The 23,436-nt window shown below is 45.7% G+C and overlaps 2 protein-coding genes across 7 annotated transcripts in view; one reads left to right on the top strand and one right to left on the bottom strand.

The window, feature by feature from the left end:
- Nucleotides 1-11,635, top strand: part of gsg1l2b (gsg1-like 2b) — a 28,561-nt gene extending 16,926 nt beyond the window's left edge. For 5 of the 6 annotated variants that reach the window (XM_061705645.1, XM_061705647.1, XM_061705648.1 and 2 more), the window contains 3 exons: nt 6,577-6,688; nt 7,291-7,518; nt 8,757-11,635. In XM_061705645.1, coding sequence (XP_061561629.1) covers nt 6,577-6,688; nt 7,291-7,518; nt 8,757-9,057 — 641 coding nt within the window. In that variant the 3' untranslated portion in view covers nt 9,058-11,635. The remainder of the gene's footprint in view (nt 1-6,576; nt 6,689-7,290; nt 7,519-8,756) is intronic. The other variant, XM_061705646.1, reaches the window with a different exon arrangement.
- Nucleotides 10,693-23,436, bottom strand: part of hs3st3l (heparan sulfate (glucosamine) 3-O-sulfotransferase 3-like) — a 28,606-nt gene continuing 15,862 nt past the window's right edge. Inside the window, exons 2-3 of the mRNA XM_061705649.1 lie at nt 16,861-17,090; nt 10,693-13,933 (exon numbers count right to left, since the gene is read on the bottom strand). Coding sequence (XP_061561633.1) covers nt 13,545-13,933; nt 16,861-17,090 — 619 coding nt within the window. The 3' untranslated portion in view covers nt 10,693-13,544. The remainder of the gene's footprint in view (nt 13,934-16,860; nt 17,091-23,436) is intronic.

Genomic DNA, 23,436 nt, shown 5'->3' with positions numbered 1-23,436 from the left:
GGCCCATTTTTCTCCATCTCTTGCTGCCTCTTTTCATCCAAATTTGTCCGCGTCTCTTGTTTACGCTTCACATCGTTTGCTTGGTGCAAAATGGTGTAGGGCTCTACACCATAGCAAGAGCGCCACTGCCACCTACTGTAGTGGATGTGCAATTACACTTAATTCTCATACAGCCAACCACAAAAACCAGGCTTCTCCAGGGCCCCCCGCAAAAAAAGCAAAGAAAGGAGGCTTGAGTGGTGTCAATCAATGTTTTTCTGAGTGAAGAGAATGTATTTTGCCTTATTGTACTCTTCAGAGTCCTCCTGATTGCTTCATTTATTTTATAATCCAAAAAATTCTCTGCGGGAAGAAAGGTCTGGGGGGGATCCCCCGAACGGCTCTGCCGTTTGCACGTCTGGACACAAGAATGTAGTTTACTGTCGAATAGATGCTAGCCGTGTTCTGATGGGTAAATAAAGTGAACAAATAACAAAATACAAGAGTGATTCTGGAGAACACGCCACTTCCTAAACCAGACTGTTCATGTGCAGGAAGCCCGGAAGGCGCACGGCCGGCCTGCTGTGTAACTATTTGCGTGCTCGCTCGCAAAGTTAGCTCCTAATGCTCACGAAAGCAAGCGTACGTGACATCAGGCCGCGCGATCCCATGTGGATTATTTTATTCTTGCAACAATTCACGTTTTTGTTCTGTTAATCGTCGTTGTCGTTTCGGTGTACGTTACCGGCGGTGGTTGGAATGTTTACCTTATGTAACGGTCACATTTATTTTGTACTTTTTTCTTTTCTTTCGTGAAAGCATTACTTTAGGTTGTGTGTGAAAGAATGACCACGTGGTCAATTCCTTTACCAGAGTGCGCTCATAAGGGTGTCGACTGTAACAATAATAGCGTGGTACATTTTGACATCATAAATAGTCACTCTCATATATTTCTGCAGTATAACAATAAGTGATACATATAACTGTAGAAAGAGAAGATATGAATGCGTTTCTCTTTTCAAGTCAATGTGTTCAAGTCGAAGAGACGTCACGAGTCATTGCCGTTCAAGTCCAAGTCGAGGTGCGAGTCTTCGAGTCATCAGATTCATGACCCGAGTCCGAGTAAGGCGACTTCGTGTCCACACCTGCGCTCAAACATTGGAATGATTAGTGACAAATTTGGAATGTGGCGTAATGAGATGCATTCGAATCAGACTCCGATTTTTGCATAGCAACATGAGTGTTACTGCAGCACATAAAGTCATCAAAAAAGAACTACAAAGCCTTAGTTTTGTTTCCAAATTGAAACCAGCATTTCTTTTTGTAAAAAAAAAAAAAAAAAAAACCTAAATGTGAAAAAAAGCATCTTTACAACAGTTTTTCTCCAGTCGGTCCATGCGTGTATTATGGAGGCCACTTTCAGCCATCTGAGATTTCTCGCCACTTGGCACGTGGGCCTTCCCTCCCTCGGCGAAGGAATTAACGACGACCTTCTCTCTAATCCACCGTGTGAAAACGATGCCGACCGCCAGGCCCGGCGCAGTGAAAGATATTCTGCTTAGCCGCAAAGACTCTCTGTGCACGATCGACTTCCCCGCTTCTTAAGAGCTATCGGCTAAATGATTGAGCCACCGCTCACCCTTCAGTCCACATTGAGGAACTGTCATTGAAGGGATACGCTTTGTGTCTGTTTCATGACAGCCACCTTATAGTGCTTGAAAGTTGAACTTCATTCTGTTGTGTTTGATTAAATAAACGAGTCGGGAAAACAGTCGAAAGTGATATTGACTGGACGCGTTGCTGCGCTTGTCTTTTTTTTTTTTCTTTTTGAGAGCGAGTCGGGGAACAGAGATGGGATCACGTTCCAATCCTAAGTCTTAACCTTCAAGTCATTCGATATCGGGCAAGTGAACTGAAGTCACAAGTTATCTCGATTCAAATCCCAAGTCAAGTCACCTTATTAAAGGGGTCTGAAGGCCTTTGCGCAGCGCAATCAGCACAGTGCAAGCTTTACGAGGATACCGACCTTTTGAAAATAGGAGAAAGATGAAGAAATGTATCCAAATGTTGGGAGCATCTCACGTATTTTCAAACCTCCTCGCATCCGCTTTAGATGAATTAAACAGATGCCCTTTTACGTCTTTTAGACTGAATTTGGATTCACAAACATAGGCACGGAAGTGAGAAGAAAATTGGCCGGTGCGCACGTGTCATCAATTTGATGGGAATGTTGAGTCTACGCGGAACTTGTGCACAACTCTTTTCTTTGCAACAAATGAACTCACAGTTGATGTATCAATGGCTATTTAATATACAATTCCCAATTTTCACCTGTTAATTATTATAAAATTTTTTTTTAATGTTGCACAACCATGAGCTTTAATCAGAATCAGAATCATCATTATTTGCCAAGTCTGTCCAAAAAGCACACAAGGGATTTGTCTCCGGTAGTCGGAGCCGCTCTTGTACGACAACAGACAGTCGAATTGACAGAGAACACTTTTCAGACATAAAGACATTGACAAAAACAAAACAGTCACTGAGCAATAAAGGGTTGCTAGCTGTCTGGTAATGCTGGTACAATGTTTTTGTTGGGTTTTTTTTTGACAACTTGTGCAAAAAGAGGTTAGCCCTCCTAACCCTCCTCTAGCACTTAGAGCAGTTCGAATGACTAATCTCACAATAGTCCGGCGCAATGAGCATTGCGCAAAGGGCGTCGAGACTTCAAGGAGCGGATGCGGTTTAAAGTGACGAGTGGTGCGATCTTCTGGGACAATGTTGATTGTGCAAATGGTGCAGATACTCCTCAGTCAGTGTGCAAATGGAGCAGAGGCTACTCTGGCATGAGTGGCCATTATTAGTCAACAGCAGATATGCAAATAGTGCAGCGTGGCGAGACGACGACAGCGAGTGCACGAGTCGTGTGTAATTGGCCACGCAGAAATGTGACAACAAACTCAAGACAAATAATTGGCAGCATGTTGCAATGGAATTGGAAGTTAGCTGTTGAAGAAATGAATTGGAAGAGGGAAGAAGCTGTTGGAATGTCTGCTAGTTTTAGTTAGCATTTATTTTGTTCCTAATTCCCAAAAATAGTCCCCTATGCAGGAAGCGCGCACACACACGAGATGCTGTCGTCCCTACCAAATGGTTTGTTAGAGCCCAGGTGTTGATGACACATTGAAATCAGTTTCATGTAACGGTTTTCTGTCATAATCATATTTATATCTACACCCACAAACAAGCCCATTTTTCATCCATTATGCAATACAAGATTGACTTTCTATTGAAACAATGTCCCTGATCAAAACAACTGCCCTCGAGGAGCCATTCAAATTGACTGCTCTCAGCCATTGAATATTGTTATTGTCACATATACAGGACTTCAACTTACTTTATCTGCAGGGGACGCTTGAACTTTAGCAAATGGATTCATTGTGAATCATTTTTTCAACATGCCCAAATGTACCTTTGTGTTGACCCCGTTTTGGGGGTTGCAGCAGATGATGCTGTTTTTCTTCCTTGCCATCATACATAATATTACTGCTGTCCATTGACACCCGGGCAAGGTGTGGCAGAAATCTTCCCGGTCTGGTGCCACAAAAGATCAATTTCAAACCCAAACTAGGAGTTTTCCCCACCACCAGTCCTGGAACCTCGTAGGTTACAGTTACGTCGTACGTTTATTCAGGAACAATACAAAACAGCGTTTTCGTAAGTCTTTCATCAGAAACACACTGCAAACGACAGTTTTGCACCAGAAACTCTTATTTTTACAAATTGTTGAGCTATCTAAAGTGTTGAAAATGGCTTCCATCTCTTTCGGGTTCAACTCTGTACTTCGAGCGTGAAGAAAAATAAAAGTTAAGCTATATGAACGGTAGTAGGACACGCGGTCGTGACACTTAGTTTAAGAATACTGAACTGATGTTGCACCACAGCGAGAGAAGGTCCGGCTCACGACCTCTGTTCTCTGTCATTCCGTAGTGTTTGATTGGGTCGAGGTCAGGGCTCTTAATTTCTTCCGCACCAAACTCATCCAACTATGCCCTTACGGGACTTCACGAGCAGCGGGCCGGTTGAAATACGAGGGGCAGTCCAAAAGTACTGAACCCAATTTCCCTTTAGCTTTATTTGTCGCAATAGAAATGCAAGACATTCATATCAAGAAAACCCAAACATTGGGGATTTCATCACTACTTATTCATATCATCTCCATTTTTCTCAACGCTGACTGTTCATCAGTGAACAAAGGCATGTATTGCTGTGCTTTTTTTTTGTAACCAACTTGCTTAACTTTTTCTTTTAAAGGTTCTAAAGGTCAAAAAGGTTATAATCTGATGATGCCAGGTTGGGTGCGTATGGGACACGAGTTATGGTTGTCTCGCCAAAGGAACTGATGACTTCACAAGGTCCGTTACTTGTCACGGAGGGAACTCAAAGCAGGCTCTTATTCTTAGCCTTTGGTCCTGGACACCCACTTTTTGACTGTGTGGTGGCCTATTGCAGCTTCCCCATACACATTTTGGTACCTTTACTGGTGGTTCCCGTTCCAAAACTAGAAATTCAGTCACAGTTTTCTCCTTCTGTTGGCATCCTACAATAATGTCATTTCCAAAATGGTTGACAGGAAGAGAACATGCTTAAATGGTCCCCCCCTCTCAAATAATCAAACAAGTGTTTAAACTACAAACCATGAAAATTTCAGATGCTTTTCCCCCCCCCCAATAATTAGGAGGTTAAATTAAATTGAGCTCCTTACATTTTCAGTGCCTCATATTTGGCAAGCATTACCCAAACTCGCTTTGTGATTGGCTGGATGTGAAGGATTGTCGCTTTATGTGCCATGTGTCAGCTAAAATAGATACTTTATTCATCTCTGAAAAGAAATTAATTTTGACTGTTTTAAGGATTGACTGATGATCAGTGTAGGTTATATCCATCCATCCATTTTCTTGACTGCCATCCCAGCTATCATTCGGGCAGGCAGGCGGGGTACACCCTGAACGGGTTGCCAGCCAATCGCAGGGCACATAGAAACAAACAACCATTCGCACTCACAGTCACGCCTACGGGCAATTTAGAGTCTCCAATGAATGCATGTTTTTGGGATGTGGGAGGAAAGCGGAGCGCCCGGAGAAAACCCACGCAGGCACGGCGAGAACATGCCAAATCCACACAGGCGGGGCCGGGATTTGAACCCCAGTCCCCAGAACTGTGAGGCAGATGCGCTAACCAGTCATCCACTGTGCCGGCAGCGTAGGGTATCAAAAAATAAACATTGATGGATGGATACTCTGAGGAAATGTCATAATTTATGGGGTTCTGTTTTCACCTACACATGTCAAAAAATGAGAGAAAAATATTTCAACCAGAACAACTTCAATTCAAACAAAAGTTGGTCTGACAGTGAGCTGTAAATGTATGCTATATTGAAAAGACACTTTCCCTAAGAGTTGGAATTCAAATCATTGTGCACGACGTCATGCTCATCGGACGAGACCTTGGCGTACATCGCTCGTCATCAAAGTAAAGGTGTACATGTTCAAGAAGGATCTTTGAAGAGTTTCAAAGTTGCCCTCGCATCCTTGAACATCACCGTTTGCAGCCTTCGGAAGAAAACGTTTGGACACCCCCGGCGTCGATTCTGGCCTTCGCTTGAAAGTGGCTCTCGATTTTCAAACAGCTTGTCTGGTATCTAAATGATCATTTTATACTTAATCTGTATCTGTTAGTTGCAAAACATGTGTTGATTTTCAGTTTTTGCTTTAGTTCGTACACTTCAGGCACCACCAAGTTCTGGAACATACTGTAGGTAGAGTAGTGGTGAGCACATCTGTGAGAAAATCGTGGTTGGGTAGATTCGATTCTTGTTTTGTTTTTTTATTCCATAATTCATATTTCAGAAAAAAAAACATTTATTTTGCTGCGTTCTATTGTGCGAGTACAAAATGCCTCCCTCATCCTGGCACCTCAGCTCGCAAATCCCTCTGGTGGACTGCGACAACATAATGAGGCTCTCTCCAGTGCCATTAACGGCAAAAAACAGCTTGAGTGACACTTTGTTTTGTAAAAGGACCAAAACAGAAGAACTGACGACGCTCGCAAAATGGATTTGTGTTCATTTACATGGCAAAGGCATAATAGGCAAAAGGAGAACAATTCTGCATATCCCAAAATGTAATTTGCTTCGTCAAAAACGTTTCAAATCATGAAACTTGACTTCTGACACCTAACTGCAAAGGACATTTTGGCATCTAAAGACTGACAAAATGTGACTCCAGCCTATTTTTTCTTCAAAACAAGGACACTTTGATGAATAACTGCGATGCAAATCATATCAGTAATTTGTTTTTCAGTAGGAAATTTAGCAGCCCATGTCGTTACCGTTATTGATCAAATTATATTCAAATGAGCCATTCGTTAAATCACTCCCTCAAAAGCTAACGGTGCGGTAACTGAATGAGCGTCGAGTTGGTCCGCTCACTCCACTGCGTCACGTGATGTGCTACTGACACCAAGTGGTGACGCCGGAGAAGTGCATCGTTTTTCTTGATTTATTTTTAATTGTCTTTTCTTTTTTTTTTTGCAAGGCAGGCCTGCTCGGGATGGTGGCCCACATGATGTTCACCACAGCCTTCCAGCTGTCTGTCAGTCTGGGCCCAGAAGACTGGAAACCTCAGACTTGGGACTACAGTTGGTCATACATGTGAGTCAACAAATGCAGATGCTACTCTGGCATGAGTGGCCGGTATCGGTCAACAACAGATATGCAAATAGTGCAGCGTGGAGGGACTACCAGTAATGTATAATTGGCCCGACAGAAATGTGACAAACTTAGACAAAAGAAATTGGCAGCCTGTTGCAATGGAATTGTAGATTTAAGAAGTTGATGGCAAGAGGGAAGAAGCTGTTGGAATGTCTACCTAGTTCTAGTTTGCATTGATCGGTAGCGCCTACCCTGAGGGAAGGACCCGGAAGAGCCGGAGGGTCCGAGAGGATTTTGCACGCTCTTGTCTTAGTTCTGGCAGTCCTCAAGGGCGGGTAGGGGGGGTACCGAAAATCCTTTCAGCAGTTTTGATTGTCCGTCGCAGTCGGAGCTTGTCCTTTTTTGTAGCAGCGCCAAACCAGACTGTGATGGAAAGAACACAGGACCGATTCCATGACCGCTGTGGAGAACCGTCTCAGCGGCTCCGGCGGCAGGCCGTGCTTCCTCAGAAGCCGCAGGAAGTACATCCTCCGCTGGGCCTTTTTGAGGACGGAGTTGATGTCGGTCGCCCACTTCAGGTCCTGAGAGATTGTAATTCCCAGGAGCCTGAAGGTCTCGACGGTTGACACAAGGCAGCCGGACAACGTGAGGATCAGCTGCGGCGAAGGAGGCCTCCTGAAGTCCACGATCATCTCTACAGTCTTGAGCGTCTTCAGCTCCAGCTTGCGTCGGCCGCACCGCAGCTCCGGTCGATACGCAGACTCGTCGCCGTCCTCGATGAGGCCGATGACACTGGTGTCATCTGCAAACTTGAGGAGTTTGACAGCCGGGTGCGTAGAGGTGCAGTCGTTCGTGTCGAGAGAGAAGTCCACGAAGGGAAGTACAGTTGTTTAGTTGTGGGAAATAGATTCATGTTAGATCCTGACTAATTCCTGCAAGGCGGGACGGGGTTTGTGTGGAGTTTGCACGTTCTCCCCGTGCCTGCGTGGCTTTTCTCCCACATCCCAAAAACACGCATGCTCGGTTAATTAACGACTCTAAATTGCCCGTAGGTGTGAACGTGAGTGCGAATGGTTGTTTGTTTGTATGTGCCCCGCGATTGGCCGGCAACCGGTTCAGGGTGGACCCCGCCTCCTGCCCGATGACAGCTGCGATCGGCTCCGGCACGCCCGCGACCCTTGTCAGGATAGGCGGGAAAGAAAATGGATGGATGCTTCATTCCTGCAAGTTCAGTTTACTATTGCAGAAGGAAAAATGTAAATGGACTTTTTGGGTATTTTGGCACGAGGCGGCGGTAAAGTGATGTCATTGATATGTTTTGAATGCATTACGTTTGACGATGAGGGCTAAAAAGTTTAAAAGACAATTTGAACTCTTTTTCACAATTTCAGTTGTCCAAATATTTTGGGGCGGGGCTATAACCGAGCCCAAGTAGGAATTTGGGCTTTCTGGCAAAAATGGGCCCTCCCCCTACCGGTGAAATGTTTCGGCATCGTTCACTCAACATTCACGCTTGTTGAAATGTCGTGCTTTGAAATGTATTGTTGCGCATGGATGTGTGCTCATGACAAAACAAAATGTTTATATTTATGATATCTTTACATTCAACCTTCCAATTTGGTAAACTTCCAAAATTCCCCAGCTTCACTTCTCATGGAAAACTTTCTAGAAATCTCCCGGAAATGTTTCACTCCTTTGAAACCCTGATAAAAAAGAAAAAAAAAAAAGAAAGAAAGAATGGAAATAATGTGGTTTAATAGCGGGGGATGCACGCTCCATTCTGAACAGCAGCTCAAGTTACTTTTTTTTTTTTTTTTTTTGCCAAATAAAGTAAGTACATCCATCCATCCATCCATCCATATTTTATAGCGTTTGTCCTCTTTCGGTCTGAGGTGAGTTGGATCCTACCCCCGCTGACTTCGGGCGAAAGGTTGAGGTACACACCGGACTGGTCACTTGTCAGTTCCAGGGTCGATTTTAGTTAGCTTGCTGTATTCTGAAGTATCGGAACGCTCCGCGTTTGGCAAGACGTGTCATAACGTTACATCTGATCTCTACTCCTCTTTAGATTAGCGTGGAGTTCGTTCACAGCGTGCATGGCCTCCTCCGTCACCACCATCAACCGCTACACCAAAACCATTCTGGAGTTCAAGCACAAGCGAAGGAACATTGAGAAGAACTTAAAGATCAAGCAGAAGCTGTTGGAGCTCGACGCTCCCGAGCAGGTGTGGGACATGTACATCAGCTCGGTGCCAAGTACTGCGGAGGAGCTGCTGGACCTTTCGTCCAACGGCCGCAAACTCTCCAACGCTTCCATCTTCTTGGACCTCAACGACCTGCCTGACCCTCAGAGGGAGGAGTACTGTTAGAGGAGCTATTTAGAGATGAAAAACATCAACAAGACAGATGAGTTCCTATTATTGGGGGCCTAAAAGAAGTACTAACAACCCCCCAGCCCCCAATCATAACATTGCTGTCTGACAGAAAATGTGTATCTCCATTTATCCTAAAAGCGAGAAAAATACAACTTGCCCGTTATAATAGCAGTAAGCAGAATTGTTGACGCTATAGTTGATCAAAACTAATACAGTCATTCATAAATAATCTATTGAACTGAAGAATAAAAGAGTCTTCTTGCAGTTTAAGCATACAAAAAAATGGAAATGTCTGAACACAAAAATAGGCAAAGCTCTCATCATTGTACCATGAAAATATAGTTTGATGATTACGTTTTACCGGACGGCCCAAATTGGGAGCGACCCTGCGTATTGATGCTGCACCGTAACAGACACCGATGCAATACAAAGCAGCAAAATGTACAAGATTTCTTGAGCATCTGTTAGCTGACGAGGCTAAGGTGAGCGTTCAGTCTTCAAGATGTACAAAGTAGACCGTGTGACGACAACAATTGGGCGTGAGACAAAGACCTCAGTGATGGCCGGTCCACCAATGAAATAAGCAGCTAAAGGTTGCCATGACTACACACGCACGTCATTCATTTGATCAACCCAACATTTGTTAGTGTTCGATAATAAAGCGCACACATGACCGCACTGAAATATTATATAAGGCTTTTGCAATTTTGTGACTGCACGTATGGGCTTTTGATGCAGTGGGATGAGCAAGAATTTCAATTGAAAGTGTCAAAAAGAAATACCTATAAAAATGTCCTGTTTGTAAGACAGTTTTTTTGCGAGCAGGCATTTCTCTGTATAGCATCAAATCATGCTCTCCGACTTGAAGTCCAGTTGTTAACTCGAACAATAGACTCAACGTGCCTCAGCACCGATTCGCTGACGCTGTATTGCTCCATGTGCTCACCCAAATGGCCCATTCGCCGGATAAAGTGTAAATATACTCGAGCAACGCACCTGTGCTGTAATACTGCGCCCGTGAGCCGAAGCACGAGTGGTTTTACATACTGATCCCATCATAAAGTCATTCGATTGAGTTGGACGACGTCATGCGATCTATTTCAACATCATCATATTCGCAGATCAAAACAACCACAATAAAGACAGTACGGTAATTCATGTACGAGGCAAACTAAACACTTCTTGGCGATAACGGCAGCAGCGCTTTATCGGGCAAGAAACAATACAAGGCAGTGGAACGCCGATCTGAGGAGAGTTCTCATTTAAATGGGACACAACCAAATGGAAATGACCCATAATAGGCTCAGGCTGCAGCACTGTGCAAAGTCACGAAAGGACACATTTGTGTCAGCCATGCTGGAATGGAAACGCTCGCCCTATAAACCGCTGCGGAACCTTGCTCGGTTTAAGCAGAGCCGATACTTACAGCGGGCGTGTCACGCTCGTTCTTGTCGCGGGCCGCATTGTCGGTACGCTTGAATCCCCTCGTCATACAATTACAGCGACACAACAAATGGATGGATCGCTAGCTTAGAAATCAGAAGTCAACGATAATAGTTTGTTCAACTATTGCAGTAGTTACTGTAAAAAAAAAAAAAAATCATAATAATAATAATAATAATGCTTGCAATATCTCTAGTGGTATTATTTATTACATGTGACAATTTAACATTTCGGCACAGAGCTGTGCGAGAATCACGGAAGCTGCCGCGCATGATTTGCTTTCGCAGGCCACTTAAAATGATGCAGCGGGCCGGACCTGGCCCCCGGGCCTGGAGTTCCGCAGCTCCAAAACGCACGGCTTCCACGTATTGCTCAACTTCGGCGCCGGCGCGCCGTTCATCGCCTGTCCTCTGCCGAGGATACTTTCAGGATGATGCATGTGCGTTGCAGTTTTTTCTTCATGATATTGAAGAGTTGCAGCCCGTGACATACAGCGTCGATGAGGATGCGCAAAAAAAGGTGGTTGAAGGTTTTGGTTTTTATTGGATACGAGTAGTGCAGAACTGCTGTGAGTGGCTCAAGGTGAGGTCTTGTAGTGACAGAGCTCGAGTCTTATCAGAATATACAGTTAGTAAATACTTTAGTTATAAGAGTGCAAATGTATATTTTTCAAAAATGCCGACTATGGCGGCGGATGTCTTTGCAGGCCGTGTCGCAGCAGGACGCTTTCCGTCAAAGGTTCTTGTTCGTTTCTTCTCCTCGGATACCAATTGCAAGAAGACATGCAGCAGCTGTGCAAACTGCCAAAAAATCATCAGTGAAGGGTTACATTCTGCGTCAGCCTGACATAACGCGTTACTGTATAAATATAGAAAGTGTGAACCACAACCCAGTCATTTTAAGTGCATTTGAAAGAACATGTGCGGCTGCGTGTGTCTAAATATGGAAATATAACTTTGTTGTATATCTTGGTTTGATTCTAAATTCTATTTTAAAGGACTGAGCACTAAAGCATGTTTTGTCTAAATGTACAATGTTTGTGGCACTTTTTGTGTACATGTCCTTTGGTTCAACAATTTGTGGATAACATATTTGCAGTATAAAGTTGAATTTGTTCACATATTGGCCACAAGAGGGCAGTGCTGTCATAGCTTTTGTCGTGTTTCCTTCTCACCTGTTCCAGCTGTCCTCGATTTACGACGGAAGGAAGTTCCTACGCAGGCTATTTGCACGCAAGTCGGAACGTATATTGAAAATGACGGAACTACTTCTCCGCCACAAAAGCTGCATGAACATGAATTTGATTTTATTTTTTAAATGAATTAACATACAGTGCAACCTATTTTAGCACTGCAATTATGTTATTCACATTGGTACAGGGACTCCCAGAAAAGCAGACACCTGAAAACAAATTGATACCATATGATATTAATGGGGTTACATTTACAAAGCAATCAAAAGCTGCAGGCTCAGAGAGACTTGCAAGTAACAGATCATACAAAAATCATAAGTTAACAGATTGCAGCTTCTTTTGTTTGCGTGAAAATTGTTTTATTTTTGCTTTCAAACGAGTGCAAACACATGCAAAATAAAACCCTGTAAGTCGGCATGACAAAGCCTGACATCTTCCGACGGCCAAAGGACAACCTGAAGTCGTCTCGTGTGGGTTTATCACCCACGAGAGCGTTCGGGCTTCTCCCTCCGCAAAACGTGTCGAGCCGAGCCGCGCGCGTGTGCCGGAGGCCTAGAGTGACGCGCGTCACTTGGGCCGCCTGCCATCCATTTAGCCACATCCATTATTCAAGAATACAAAACCACTCAGTCAAACGTCAAACCTCTCGCTCATCCCTCTCCGTCGTTAGCCGTATAAAAGCTGTATTCCTTTTTACGGCGACAATCCTCGGATGATATCGCGCGGTAGGTATGAATTGATTGACCTGGTGATATTGAAGAACTAACGGGTAAAAGGGAACGATAGTGATGTGCGGGAGTCTGGTTATTAGGTGGCGCGACATCCTCGAGCAATTGGCTGCATCGTGTACTTTAGCATGACTGACTTCACTTGGATGTTTAACGAAACAAACTGGGTTGGTGTGTTTTTTGCCTTCAATCCCTCTGCAACGGAAAAATTGGCAACAATCTTGGGAAATGCCTGGAAATCGGCGAATCTATCACTGCTCACATGAGAATTCTTCATTCTCAAACCAGGCTCACATTCAGGAAGCTGATTTTTTTGTTTTTGTTTTAGAGAGAGTGAGCTAAAGAGAGAGAGACTGCAATCGGCATGCGTGTTTGTACGGAACATAACGATATCTCCGCTGACAATCGTGAGCGTCCAATTAAGACTGACGCGCAACAGCAGTGGTGTGAAAAGGGGTGGGCCAAGGGGGCAGTGAGTGGGGACTGTATTTCTATCGTGAAAACGCTCCGCCCCCCGGTTGACGATCGGTTTATGGCCAGGCTAATCGCGAGCATTGTGTACCCCGAGCAGCGACAAACCTTTGCACGGCAGTGTTCTACCGGGGGTCCCAATGTTTTTGTCCACGTGCCACTTTCCCACTTGGCTCGACTCGACCTCCGTTTAGGGCTTTGAGTTTTCAAACTGAAGAAAATGACCTCTGCAGGGAACTGTAAAACCCCACCTCGACCAGAAACCGTCACTGAAGGAGAATGCGGGTCTCCCGTACGGTGTTTACTTCTCGGCGTGTGGCTGTCGTCAAAGCAGACAAATTGTACTCGATGGAAGAATGAGCGGCAACGGGTTAGGCTAACGTAAGCGTATGCTCATTTTTGTCATTTGTCGCCGAGTGTCATGGATGCCAGCTATGCTTGGAACCACTGCTGACCAGGCGCTACATATAGTACCTACTATTACCTGGTTTCGTCAATAGCAAAGTGGGAATAGCGTGAAGCGGCGAGTAAGTACCGAGTCGTCAAAAATGGGCATTGGTGTATATTAAAGAGTTGAAGAAAAGAGTTTTTCCTTTGTGTCGGAATTCATTCATATTTCTCTGCTAACAAAATACTATTTGACATTCTCACTGCCATCCGAAGTCCTGTCCTGCCATCCGATAAAAACGCTGGTTATGGGGCTTGTAAAAATCCCTCAGTTTCTGCATCACCGCTGGGTCGATTGAGGCATGCGTCCTCCCTTTGGTCTTCCCCAGGCAGTGGGGTTTACTGCTCCCCTCTGGCTTCTTCAGGCAGGGGAAGCCTTTTGTTTTGTTGAAGTAGAAGTGTTTGTCTGTGACGATCCTCTGGAGGCCCAAAAAGTCCTGGACTTTCCCAACTTCCCCAGCTGGATCAGAGATGAGCCCTTCGCCGCTGACCAGATGGACCTGACTCCGGGGGAACCAGGCCAGCCATCGCTCCAAGTGCTGGGCGTATAGGCCGATCCATAGAGGGCTCCACTGAGCGTCAATCTGACCTGAAACACAGACGGCATTAAAAAAAAAAATCATGATTTCCAGTCTGAAAAGGGAGAAATTGTTAGGCGTTGGGGGCTCTAATTATAAAATATTTCTGATGTGAGAAAATATTGGTGGGCACCAACCACTTATGTGGGCTATACACCAGGACCAAAGGACAGACTGCACTCACTGCAGATGCTGCGCCGATCCGCCTGTCGAGCTCGCGCTACATTCTTCCCTCACTTATGAACAAGACCCCGAGATACTTAAACTCCCTCACTTGGGGCAGGACATCTTCCGCGACCTGGAGAGGACACTCCGCCCTTTTCCTACTGAGGACCACGGTCTCAGTTTTGGAGGTACTGATTTTAATACCAGCCGCTTCACACTCGGCTGCGAACCAATCAAGTGAAAGTTTCACGCAGCTATCAGAACAACATCATCCGCAAAAAGAAAAGACGTAATACTGACGTCACCCCCGTCGACACTTCAGCTGTGCCCAGAAATTCTGTCCATGAAGTTAATGAACACAATCGGTGACAAAGGGCAGCCTTGGCTTGGCTCCAACCCTCACTAGAAACAAATTCGACTTACTGCCGGTAATGCGGACCAAACTCTGACACCGGTCGTGCAGGGACCGAACAGCCCGTATCTGGGGGTCCTGTCCCCCACACGAGGGACACAGTCAAACGCCTTCTCCAAGTCCATAAGACACATGTAGACTGTTTGGGCGAACTCCCATACACCCTTGAGGACCCCACTGAGGGTATAGAACTGGTCCACTGTTCCACAGCCAGGACAAAAACAACACTACTCCTCCTGAATCTCAAATTCGACTTCCTGATGGACCCTCCTCTCCAGAACCCCTGAATAAGCCTTACCAGGGAGGCTGAGGAGTGTGATCCCCTTATAGTTGGAATACACCATCCGGTCGTCCTTCTTAAAATGAGGGACCTCCACCCCGGTCTACCAATTCAGAGGTACTGTCCCCGATGTCCACCCAATTTTGCAGAGACTTGTCAACCAGGACAGCCCTACAACATCCAGAGCTTTTAGGAACTCTGGGCGGATCTCATCCACCCCCGGGGACCTGCCACAGAGGAGCTTTTTAACCATCTCGGTGACTTCAACCCCAGAGATAGGGGAACAGAGTTCCCAGACTCTGCTTCCTCCTTGGAAGGCGTGTCGGTCGAATCTTGGAGGTCTTCGTCCCACTGACTCACAAAGTCCTGAGTTGAGGTCAGCAGTGCGCCATCCCCACTGAACATGGTGTTCGTTACGTACAGTCCATGACGAGAACAGAAGTCCAATAACAGAAAACCGCTCAGGTTCTGGGTTCTGATCGGGAGGGGGGGCGTTTTTTCCCAATCACGCTCTTCCAGGTTTCACTGTCATTTCGCATGTGAGCAGAACAAGGGAGTCCTCAGCGGGAGCACTTTCCAGCACCCATCTAAGGACTAGAAAAAATGTGGGTAATCTGAGCTACTGTTTGGTGCATAGAAACAAACAATATTCAGGGCCCGTACCCCCCACCCGAAGCCAGAGGGAGGCTACCCTCTCATCTACTATCGTGAACCCTAGTACTGGCACCAAGCCGGGGGGGCAATAAGTATACCCCCACCTGCTCGGCGCCTCTTCACCATAGGCAACTCCAGAGGAGAAGAGTTTTTAAGTTATTTCTATGAAATGAACATGAGAAGAAAGTTTATTGTGTGGAGTTTTATTTCAAATTGGATTTGGGCGCCAGCGTTAGCCACCCGGTTTCTCAAGCCGCCTGGGAAACGCGTGAACTGATTTCACAAGGAACTCCCGTGGGAAGGAAAACAACTTCTCGTATTTGCCCTTCAAATTCTTCCAAAGTCGTCGGTTTGGTAGAATCGACTCTCTCCTTTAATCGTGGAACATATTACAACATATTACAAAATATGAATAAATTATAAGTATTTTAAAATACTTACTTTTCAATCACCCTTTATATATATCCATTTTCAACACCGCTTATCCTGGTTAGGGTTGCGGGGCGCTGGAGTCTATCCCAGCTGACTTTGGGCGAAAGGCGGACTACACCCTGAACCGGTCGCCACTCAGTCGCAGGGCACATATACTGGAGACACGGACAACCATTCACACTCACATCCGCGCCGTCACCGAGTGGGAACTGAACCCACGGTGCCCGCACCAGGCGAGTGTGCCACGACACCATCAGTGACACACACCCTAGACTGGTGTCCAGCCAATCACAGAGCGCATACAGACAAACAACATTCTGTACTCACATTGACACGTGCAGGCAATTTAGAGTCTTCAATGAGACTAACATGCATGTATTCGGAATGTGGGAGGAAGCCAGAGTACCTGGAAAAACCCCATGCAAGCTTTGAACTCCCAACCTCAGAACTATGAGGCAAATATAATGCCTCTAGACCACCAAGAGTGACATAAGGAATGTGTTATGGTGGTTGGAGTTGACAATGGTGAAAAACTGCATCATCTCAGAGAGGTGTTTGGAATCAGAATTATTGTTATTTGTAATAATTGAATTATTATTATTATTATAGTTATGTGAAAAGCACAAGGAATTTGTAGCCAGGAAATGTTTTTACTTCAGTGCTATCGCATCAAAAACTATAGCACATAAACACGTTTAGTACATACACAAAAATGTACAAAGTAAGTGAAGTCATAAACAAATAAAAATGGCAACTAGACTTTCCTTATGGTACCCAAAGCGCACTTCATCAGTCCAGTCAGACGATGAGAAATTGTAATAGTCATATGCAGTATAATGACTATATCGTCATTAATGGAAACTTGGAAAGTAGCAGGTCATTCCAGGGTGACCGGGGTCAAATGGGGGGCCCAGTATCTTGCTCGAGGAAACTTGTCGACCATGTCAAAGTCGACCACCGGCCACTCTACCAAAACTGATATACAGTAGTCTCACCTGTGGTACGGTTTTTGAAGGCAAGGATTTCAAAAGGAGGAATGTCGGGGGTCTTGGAGATGATCTGCGTGTAGTCGGATATAGCTCGAGTCACCGGGTCCCGCACGACGACGATCAGCTTCACGTCTTGTGACATCGCGCGGACTCGTGCTGGTGTTTCCACGGTAACAAAGTAGCGAGGCGTCTTCTCCATTACGATCTGGCCGTCCAGTGCTTTGGGCATCATACTCCTGTAAATACATTAAACTATGTTAAGACGGAGGAACTTTTAATCTTGCCAATCAGGGCAAATGATTTGATTTTATGTACATATACTTTGAATCAATGCAAGCTTTACATGTTCCAAATCATGGCAAATATGCTTGCAATTGTCAATGTAATGTAAAATATGATATTATTTGAAGTAAGTGGACCAAATGCATCCATCCATCTATACATTTTCTGTCCAGCCCACAAGGGTTGCAGCTAACTTTGGTTAAGAGGAACTGGTCGCCAGCCGACTACGGCACACATAGTCAAACAACTGTTCACGCTCACATCCACGTGCACAGACAAGAGGGCCCTATTTCTGTGAACGATGTCCATCCGGCATAGTTGGCAGCACCACTGCGCACCAGAGGCACATTAGACCGCTTTTGATCATTTCATTAGACGACGACAGCCTGGCAGCTCTGATAGTGGGTGGGCTGCGCCATTGTGGGAGTGTTAACAACCGACTGCATTGGCCGTCAATCAAAGCGGCTCCTTTCATTCCCTTTACATTCACAATCTTGACGGAGATGCGTAATTGCGGCCATGCGTGCATCAGTGGAGCATTGTCACTTATGGCCATTGTGTGGCAATAGACAGCGGGTATACAGAATTAGCTGGCGATAACCCCTGGCAACTTACGCTATATTGCCAAAGTATTCGCTCACCTGCCTTGCCTCTCCGATGATTTTAAGTGATATCCCATTCTAAATCAATATGGTTTAATATGATGTTGGTCTACCCTTTGCAGCTGTCACAGTTTCAAGTCTTGTGGGAAGGCTTTCAGCAAGGTTGAGGAGTGAGTTTATGGGAATGTTTGCCCATTCTTCAACAAGCGTATTTGTGAGGTCACACACTGATGTTGGACGAGAAGGCCTGGCTCACTGTCCACTCAAAATCAACCCATAGGTGTTCGATCGGTTTGAGGGCAGGACTACATGCAGGCCAGTCAAGTTCGACCATACCAAATTCTCTCATCCATGTCTTTATAGACCTTGCTTTTTGCCACAGAGATCTTGGAACAGGAAGGGGTAGTCCCCAAACTGTTTGACTGTCCAAAATCTCTTGGTATGCTGAAGCATTCAGAGTTCCTTTCACTGGATAGCAGGGGATAATATTTTGGTCATTTCCAACTTTGTGGGAACAGTTTAGAAATGCCCCTTTCCTATTCCAAGGTCACTGCACAGAGTCAAGGTTCATGAAGACAAGGAGAGAGCATATGATATGGATGAACTTGCCTGGTGGTGGGGCTCGAAGGTGAGCGCCTGGTGCACAGCCCGAAAGGGTAACGTGGGTCCCCCTTCCCATGGGCTCACCACCTGTGGGAGGGGCCATTGGGGCCGGGTGCAGTGTGAGCTGGGCGGTGGCCGAAGGCGGGGACCTTGGTGATCCGATCCCCAGCTACAGAAGCTGGCTCTAGGGACGTGGAATGTCACCTCTCTGGCAGGGAAGGAGCCCGAGCTAGTGTGTGAGGTCGAGAACTTCCGATTAGATATCGTCGGACTCGGCTCCACACACAGCTTGGGCTCTGGTACCAGTCCTCTCGAAAGGGGTTGGACTCTCTTCCACTCTGGAGTTGCCCACGGTGAGAGGCGCCGAGCAGGTGTGTTTATACTTATTGCCCCCCCGGTTTGGCACCTGTACGTTGGGGTTCACCCCGGTGGACGAGAGGGTAGCCTCCCTCCGCCTTCGGGCGGGGGGACGGTTCCTGCAGTTCAGAATACCCACCCTTTTTGGAGTTCTTGGAGGGGGTGCTGGAGAGCGCTCCCGCTGGGGACTCCATCATTCTCTTGGGGGACTTCAATGCTCACGTGGGCAATGACAGTGAGACCTGGAAGGGCGTGATTGGGAGGATCGGCCCCCCCGATCAGAACACTATGTTCAAGCATCAGGGTGTCCACACGTGCACTTGGCACCAGGACACCCTAGGTCGCAGTTCGATGATCAAGTTTGTGGTCGTGTCATCGGACACCCCCGGTGGATGAGATTCACCCGGAGTTCCTAAAGGCTCTGGATGTTGTGGGGCTGTCCTGGTTGACACGCCTCTGCAACATAGCGTGGACATCGGGGACAGTGCCTCTGGATTGGCAGACAGGAGCGGTGGCCCTTTTTAAGAAGGGGGACCGGAGGGTGTGCTCCAACTACAGGGGGATCACACTCCTCAGCCTCCCTGGTAAGGTCGATTCAGGGGTGCTGGAGAGGAGGGTCCGTCGGGAAGTCGAATCTCATACAGGTGGAGCAGTGTGGTTTTCGTCCTGGACGCGGAACAGTGGACCAGCTCTCCACCCTGGGCAGGGTCCTCGAGGGTGCATGGGTGTTCGCCCAACCAGTCTACATGTGTTTTGTGGACTTGGAGAAGGCGTTCGACCGTGTCCCTCGGGTGTCCTGTGGAGGGTGCTTATGGACAGAATTTCAAAGGGGACCGGTTTGGTGGCCTCAGTATTGCATCTCAGCTTTTTGCATATGATGTGGTTCTCTTGGCTTCATCAAGCCGTGACCTCCAACTCTCACTGGAGCAGTTCGCAGCCGAGTGTGAAGCGGCTGGGATGAGAATTGGCACCTCCAAATCTGAGACCATGGTCCTCAGTCAGAAAAGGGTGGAGTTCCCTCTCCAGGTCTGGGATGAGATCATGCCCCAAGTGGAAGAGTTCAAGTCTCTTGGGGTCTTGTTCACGAGTGAGGGACAAATGGAACGGGAGATCGACAGGCGGATCGGTGCAGCGTCTGCAGTGATGCAGACTTTGTATCGGTCTGTTGTGGTAAAGAAGGAGCTAAGCCGAAAGGCGAACCTCTCAATTTACCGGTCGAGCTACGTTTCTACCCTCACCTATGGTTACGAGCTGTGGGTCGTGACCCAAAGAACAAGATTCCGGATACAAGCGGTTTCCTCCGCAGGGTGTCCGGGCTGTCCCTTAGAGATAGGGTGAGAAGCGTCATCCGGGAGGATCAGAGTAGAGTCGCTGCTCCTCCACATCGAGAGGAACCAGATGAGGTGGCCGGGGCATCTGATTCGGATGCCTCCCAGACGCCTCCCTGGTGAGGTGTTCTGGGCATGTCCCACCGGGAGGAGACCCTGGGGACGACCCAGGACACACTGGAGAAACTACGTCCTTCGGTTGGCCTGGGAACGCCTCGGGATCCCCCTGGAAGAGCTGGATGAAGTGGCTGGGGAGAGGTAAGTCTGGGCGTCCCTGCTGAAGCTACTGCCCCCGTGACCCGACCTCTGATAAGCGGTAGAAAATGGATGGAACTTGACTGGCCTGCACAATCCTGACCTCAACCCTATAGAGCACTTTTGGATGAATTAGAGCAGCCAGTACGTAACCTCACAAATGCGTTTCTGGAAAAATGGTCATAAATTCCCATAAACAGACTAAGATTTCAAATACACCTTAGGAGGTCAGCGAGCTGTGATATGTGACACAGTTGTGTATGTCATTTATTTGCATTTTTGTATAGCATTGGTGGTTTCAATAATTGTAGCGTGTCAATGATGGTAGTAGGAGGTGGATTAAGTCAGGTAAGTCACCACTGAAGGCCAAGGTACTAGATCTGGGGTCCGCCACTTTGCTGCCCACATACTTCTTATACAAGCAAAGCAAACCAAGGCAAATTTCTTTATATAGCGCATTCCATATACACGGTAATTCAATGTGCTTTACATGACCAAAAGCATTTGAAAACAAAAACAAAAAACATCTTATAAACATTTAAAGCATCCATCCATCCATTTTCTCCTCACTTGGGTCGCAGGCGTGCTGCAGCCTATCCCAACTGTCATCGGGCAGGAGGCGGGGTACACCCTGAACTGGTTGCCAGCCAATCGCAGGGCACAAACAAACACCTACGGACAATTTAGAGTCTCCAATTCACCGTGCCGCCACATTTAAACCAAAGAGAAAAAAATATATATAAAATAAAAATACAATTTAAACCGTACAGTTGAAGAAATATTATTTAAAAAGGAAATGCCGGACTTCAAAACATTCTCACTTATTCCATTTGTGTGCAAGCGTATTAGATAAATGGCTGCTTCACCATATTTGCTTTGGACTCTGTGCTCCATTTTACCTGGGTCTGTCGATCTCCCAGCCCTTCTGGGTTTATAACCCATTAGCATTTCTTTCATGTATTCAGGACCTACACCATTTAGTTATTTATATACCAGTAGCAGAACTGTAAAATCTATTCTAAAGCTGACTGGGAACCAGTGTAAAAACTATAGAATTGACCTCTTTGTTCTGGTCAGCATTCTGAATGAGCTGCAGCTGTTTAATGCTCTTTTTGGGGAGTCCAGTCAAAAGACCATTACAATAGTCAAGTCTACTTGAGATAAAAGCATGGATGAGTCAAATTGAAACTCATTCAAACATATTCTTGCAAAAACCACAAATGTTTGTTTTTTTATTAATTAAGACAAAGCCAAACAAGCTATTCCCCCTTTGTTCCTTGCTGTATTTAGACGGGTATGTTTAACTTTAGTCTGTGACACAAATAAGTGTCTCACTGAAGCGTTAACTTAAAAGTGCTCACTGAAGTTATTTAATGAGCACTGTGCACAGTAGCCACCCAAAAACAGGCATATTTGTCTGGATGTCAAACTATGGGCTTGTGTGGACTCCAGTGTTAGAAGTTTAGCTAAAACACTACACACACAGGAAGGAACATTTGTTTTTACATTAGTCACTTATAATTTTACTGTAACAGTATATCTTGACAAAAAGTTGAATCAACATTTTTCATCAGGAGCAACAACAGTTAAATTAAGTATATGTAATGTTAATGTTGTACATGTGGGAAACTATAGATCCACAATACAGTACAGTGGAACCTGGATTTACCGGTTTAACAGAGAGAAAATAGTGTCCAGTTGGAGCTCAAAATCACCCCTTTCATGCACTAGCAAGGCAAGTTTGGATATACTTTCAAACTTTTCAAACATCCATACATCCATTTTCTGTACTGCTTTTCCTCAGTTGAGTCGCGGGCATGCTGGAGCCTATCCCAACGATCTTTGGGCGAGAGGGGGAGGGGGCACACCCGGAACTATCCATCCATTATCTGAGCCGCTTCTCCTCACAAGGGTCACGGGTGCGCTGGAGCCTATCCCAGCTATCATCGGGCAGGAGGCGGGGTACACCCTGAACCGGTTGCCAGCCAATCGCAGGGCACATACACATTCACACCTACGGGCAATTTAGAGTCTTCAATGAACCTACCATGCATGTTTTTGGGAGGACGGAGCAATAGCTATCTTATTTGTCAACAATATTCTCTTACCAGATACACAAACAGTGATTGGTGACTTTTATGAATGTTAATGTATCCCAAAAGTAAAAGAACAAACAGTAGGAGACACGCGAGGCGATATGGATGCTCCGTCGAGCCTCTGTTATTGGCAAAGGTTTCATAGGTGCTTGTAACTAAAGACGCCATCAATACAGTCACCTCCCAAAGCCGCCTGACTATTCTGAATCTGACATACAGACACACAGCGAATACATTTGATCGGATCAGTACGAGACAGCCAGTCTGCGGACTTCCTTTGTCCTGCAAATAGCCCGAGCATCAGGAGCCTCACGGTCTGCACGCACACACAGTTATTTACACACATTTTCACATCACTTAGTCAAGCATTTTGCCAGCAAGAGTCTGCTTTTTGGTGCTTTTTTTTGTAGATGCACACATTTATGTTTGGCTATCAGACACTGTGGGCCCTGGTGTGCATAAGTACATGTGTTTATGCTTCCGTCAGTGTTCTAAATGAAAGGGCTGGATGACGGATGAAGGAATGATGGCAGCGGATACAAATAGATCCCCATTAGCAATCTGTCTGTGAATAGCCAGTCGCCAAGAGCACACCCTCCCCATTCCCCTTTCACCATGTCATTATCTTAACACAAACAACTAATTAGTGCCCTCAAGAACAACATAAAAAGATGATGTGTCATTTGATGAGCTTTGGGCAGACATACTTATCGACTGACAAAAATAAATAAATAAAATCTATTCATTAAACATTAATTTAACATGCTTCTAATCTTCCTTTTATTTATGAAATGTTGAGTGTATTTGGAACGCGGCTATACTGACTACTTACAAGTTACGTGACAATTGGGTCGTGTATTGTATCTACAAACAAAATTTGAAGCATTAAGGGTTAAGATCGGTAGGAACTAGTACCCGACCAATTCATCGCCTGATACAATTTTAGCCGATTTTCGTTTTAAACATTACGACTTTATAACACAAGACAAAGATAATGACATTCAAACAAACAAAAAAATTCTGCAAAAATGTTCTCGCTGTTGTAAAATACTAAAGGAC

This window comes from Phycodurus eques, chromosome 19 (genome assembly GCF_024500275.1).
Source record: "Phycodurus eques isolate BA_2022a chromosome 19, UOR_Pequ_1.1, whole genome shotgun sequence".
Classification (NCBI taxonomy): Eukaryota; Metazoa; Chordata; class Actinopteri; order Syngnathiformes; family Syngnathidae; genus Phycodurus; species Phycodurus eques.
Note: the sequence above shows the minus strand (reverse complement) of the source record. Positions and strands in the feature narration are given on the sequence as shown.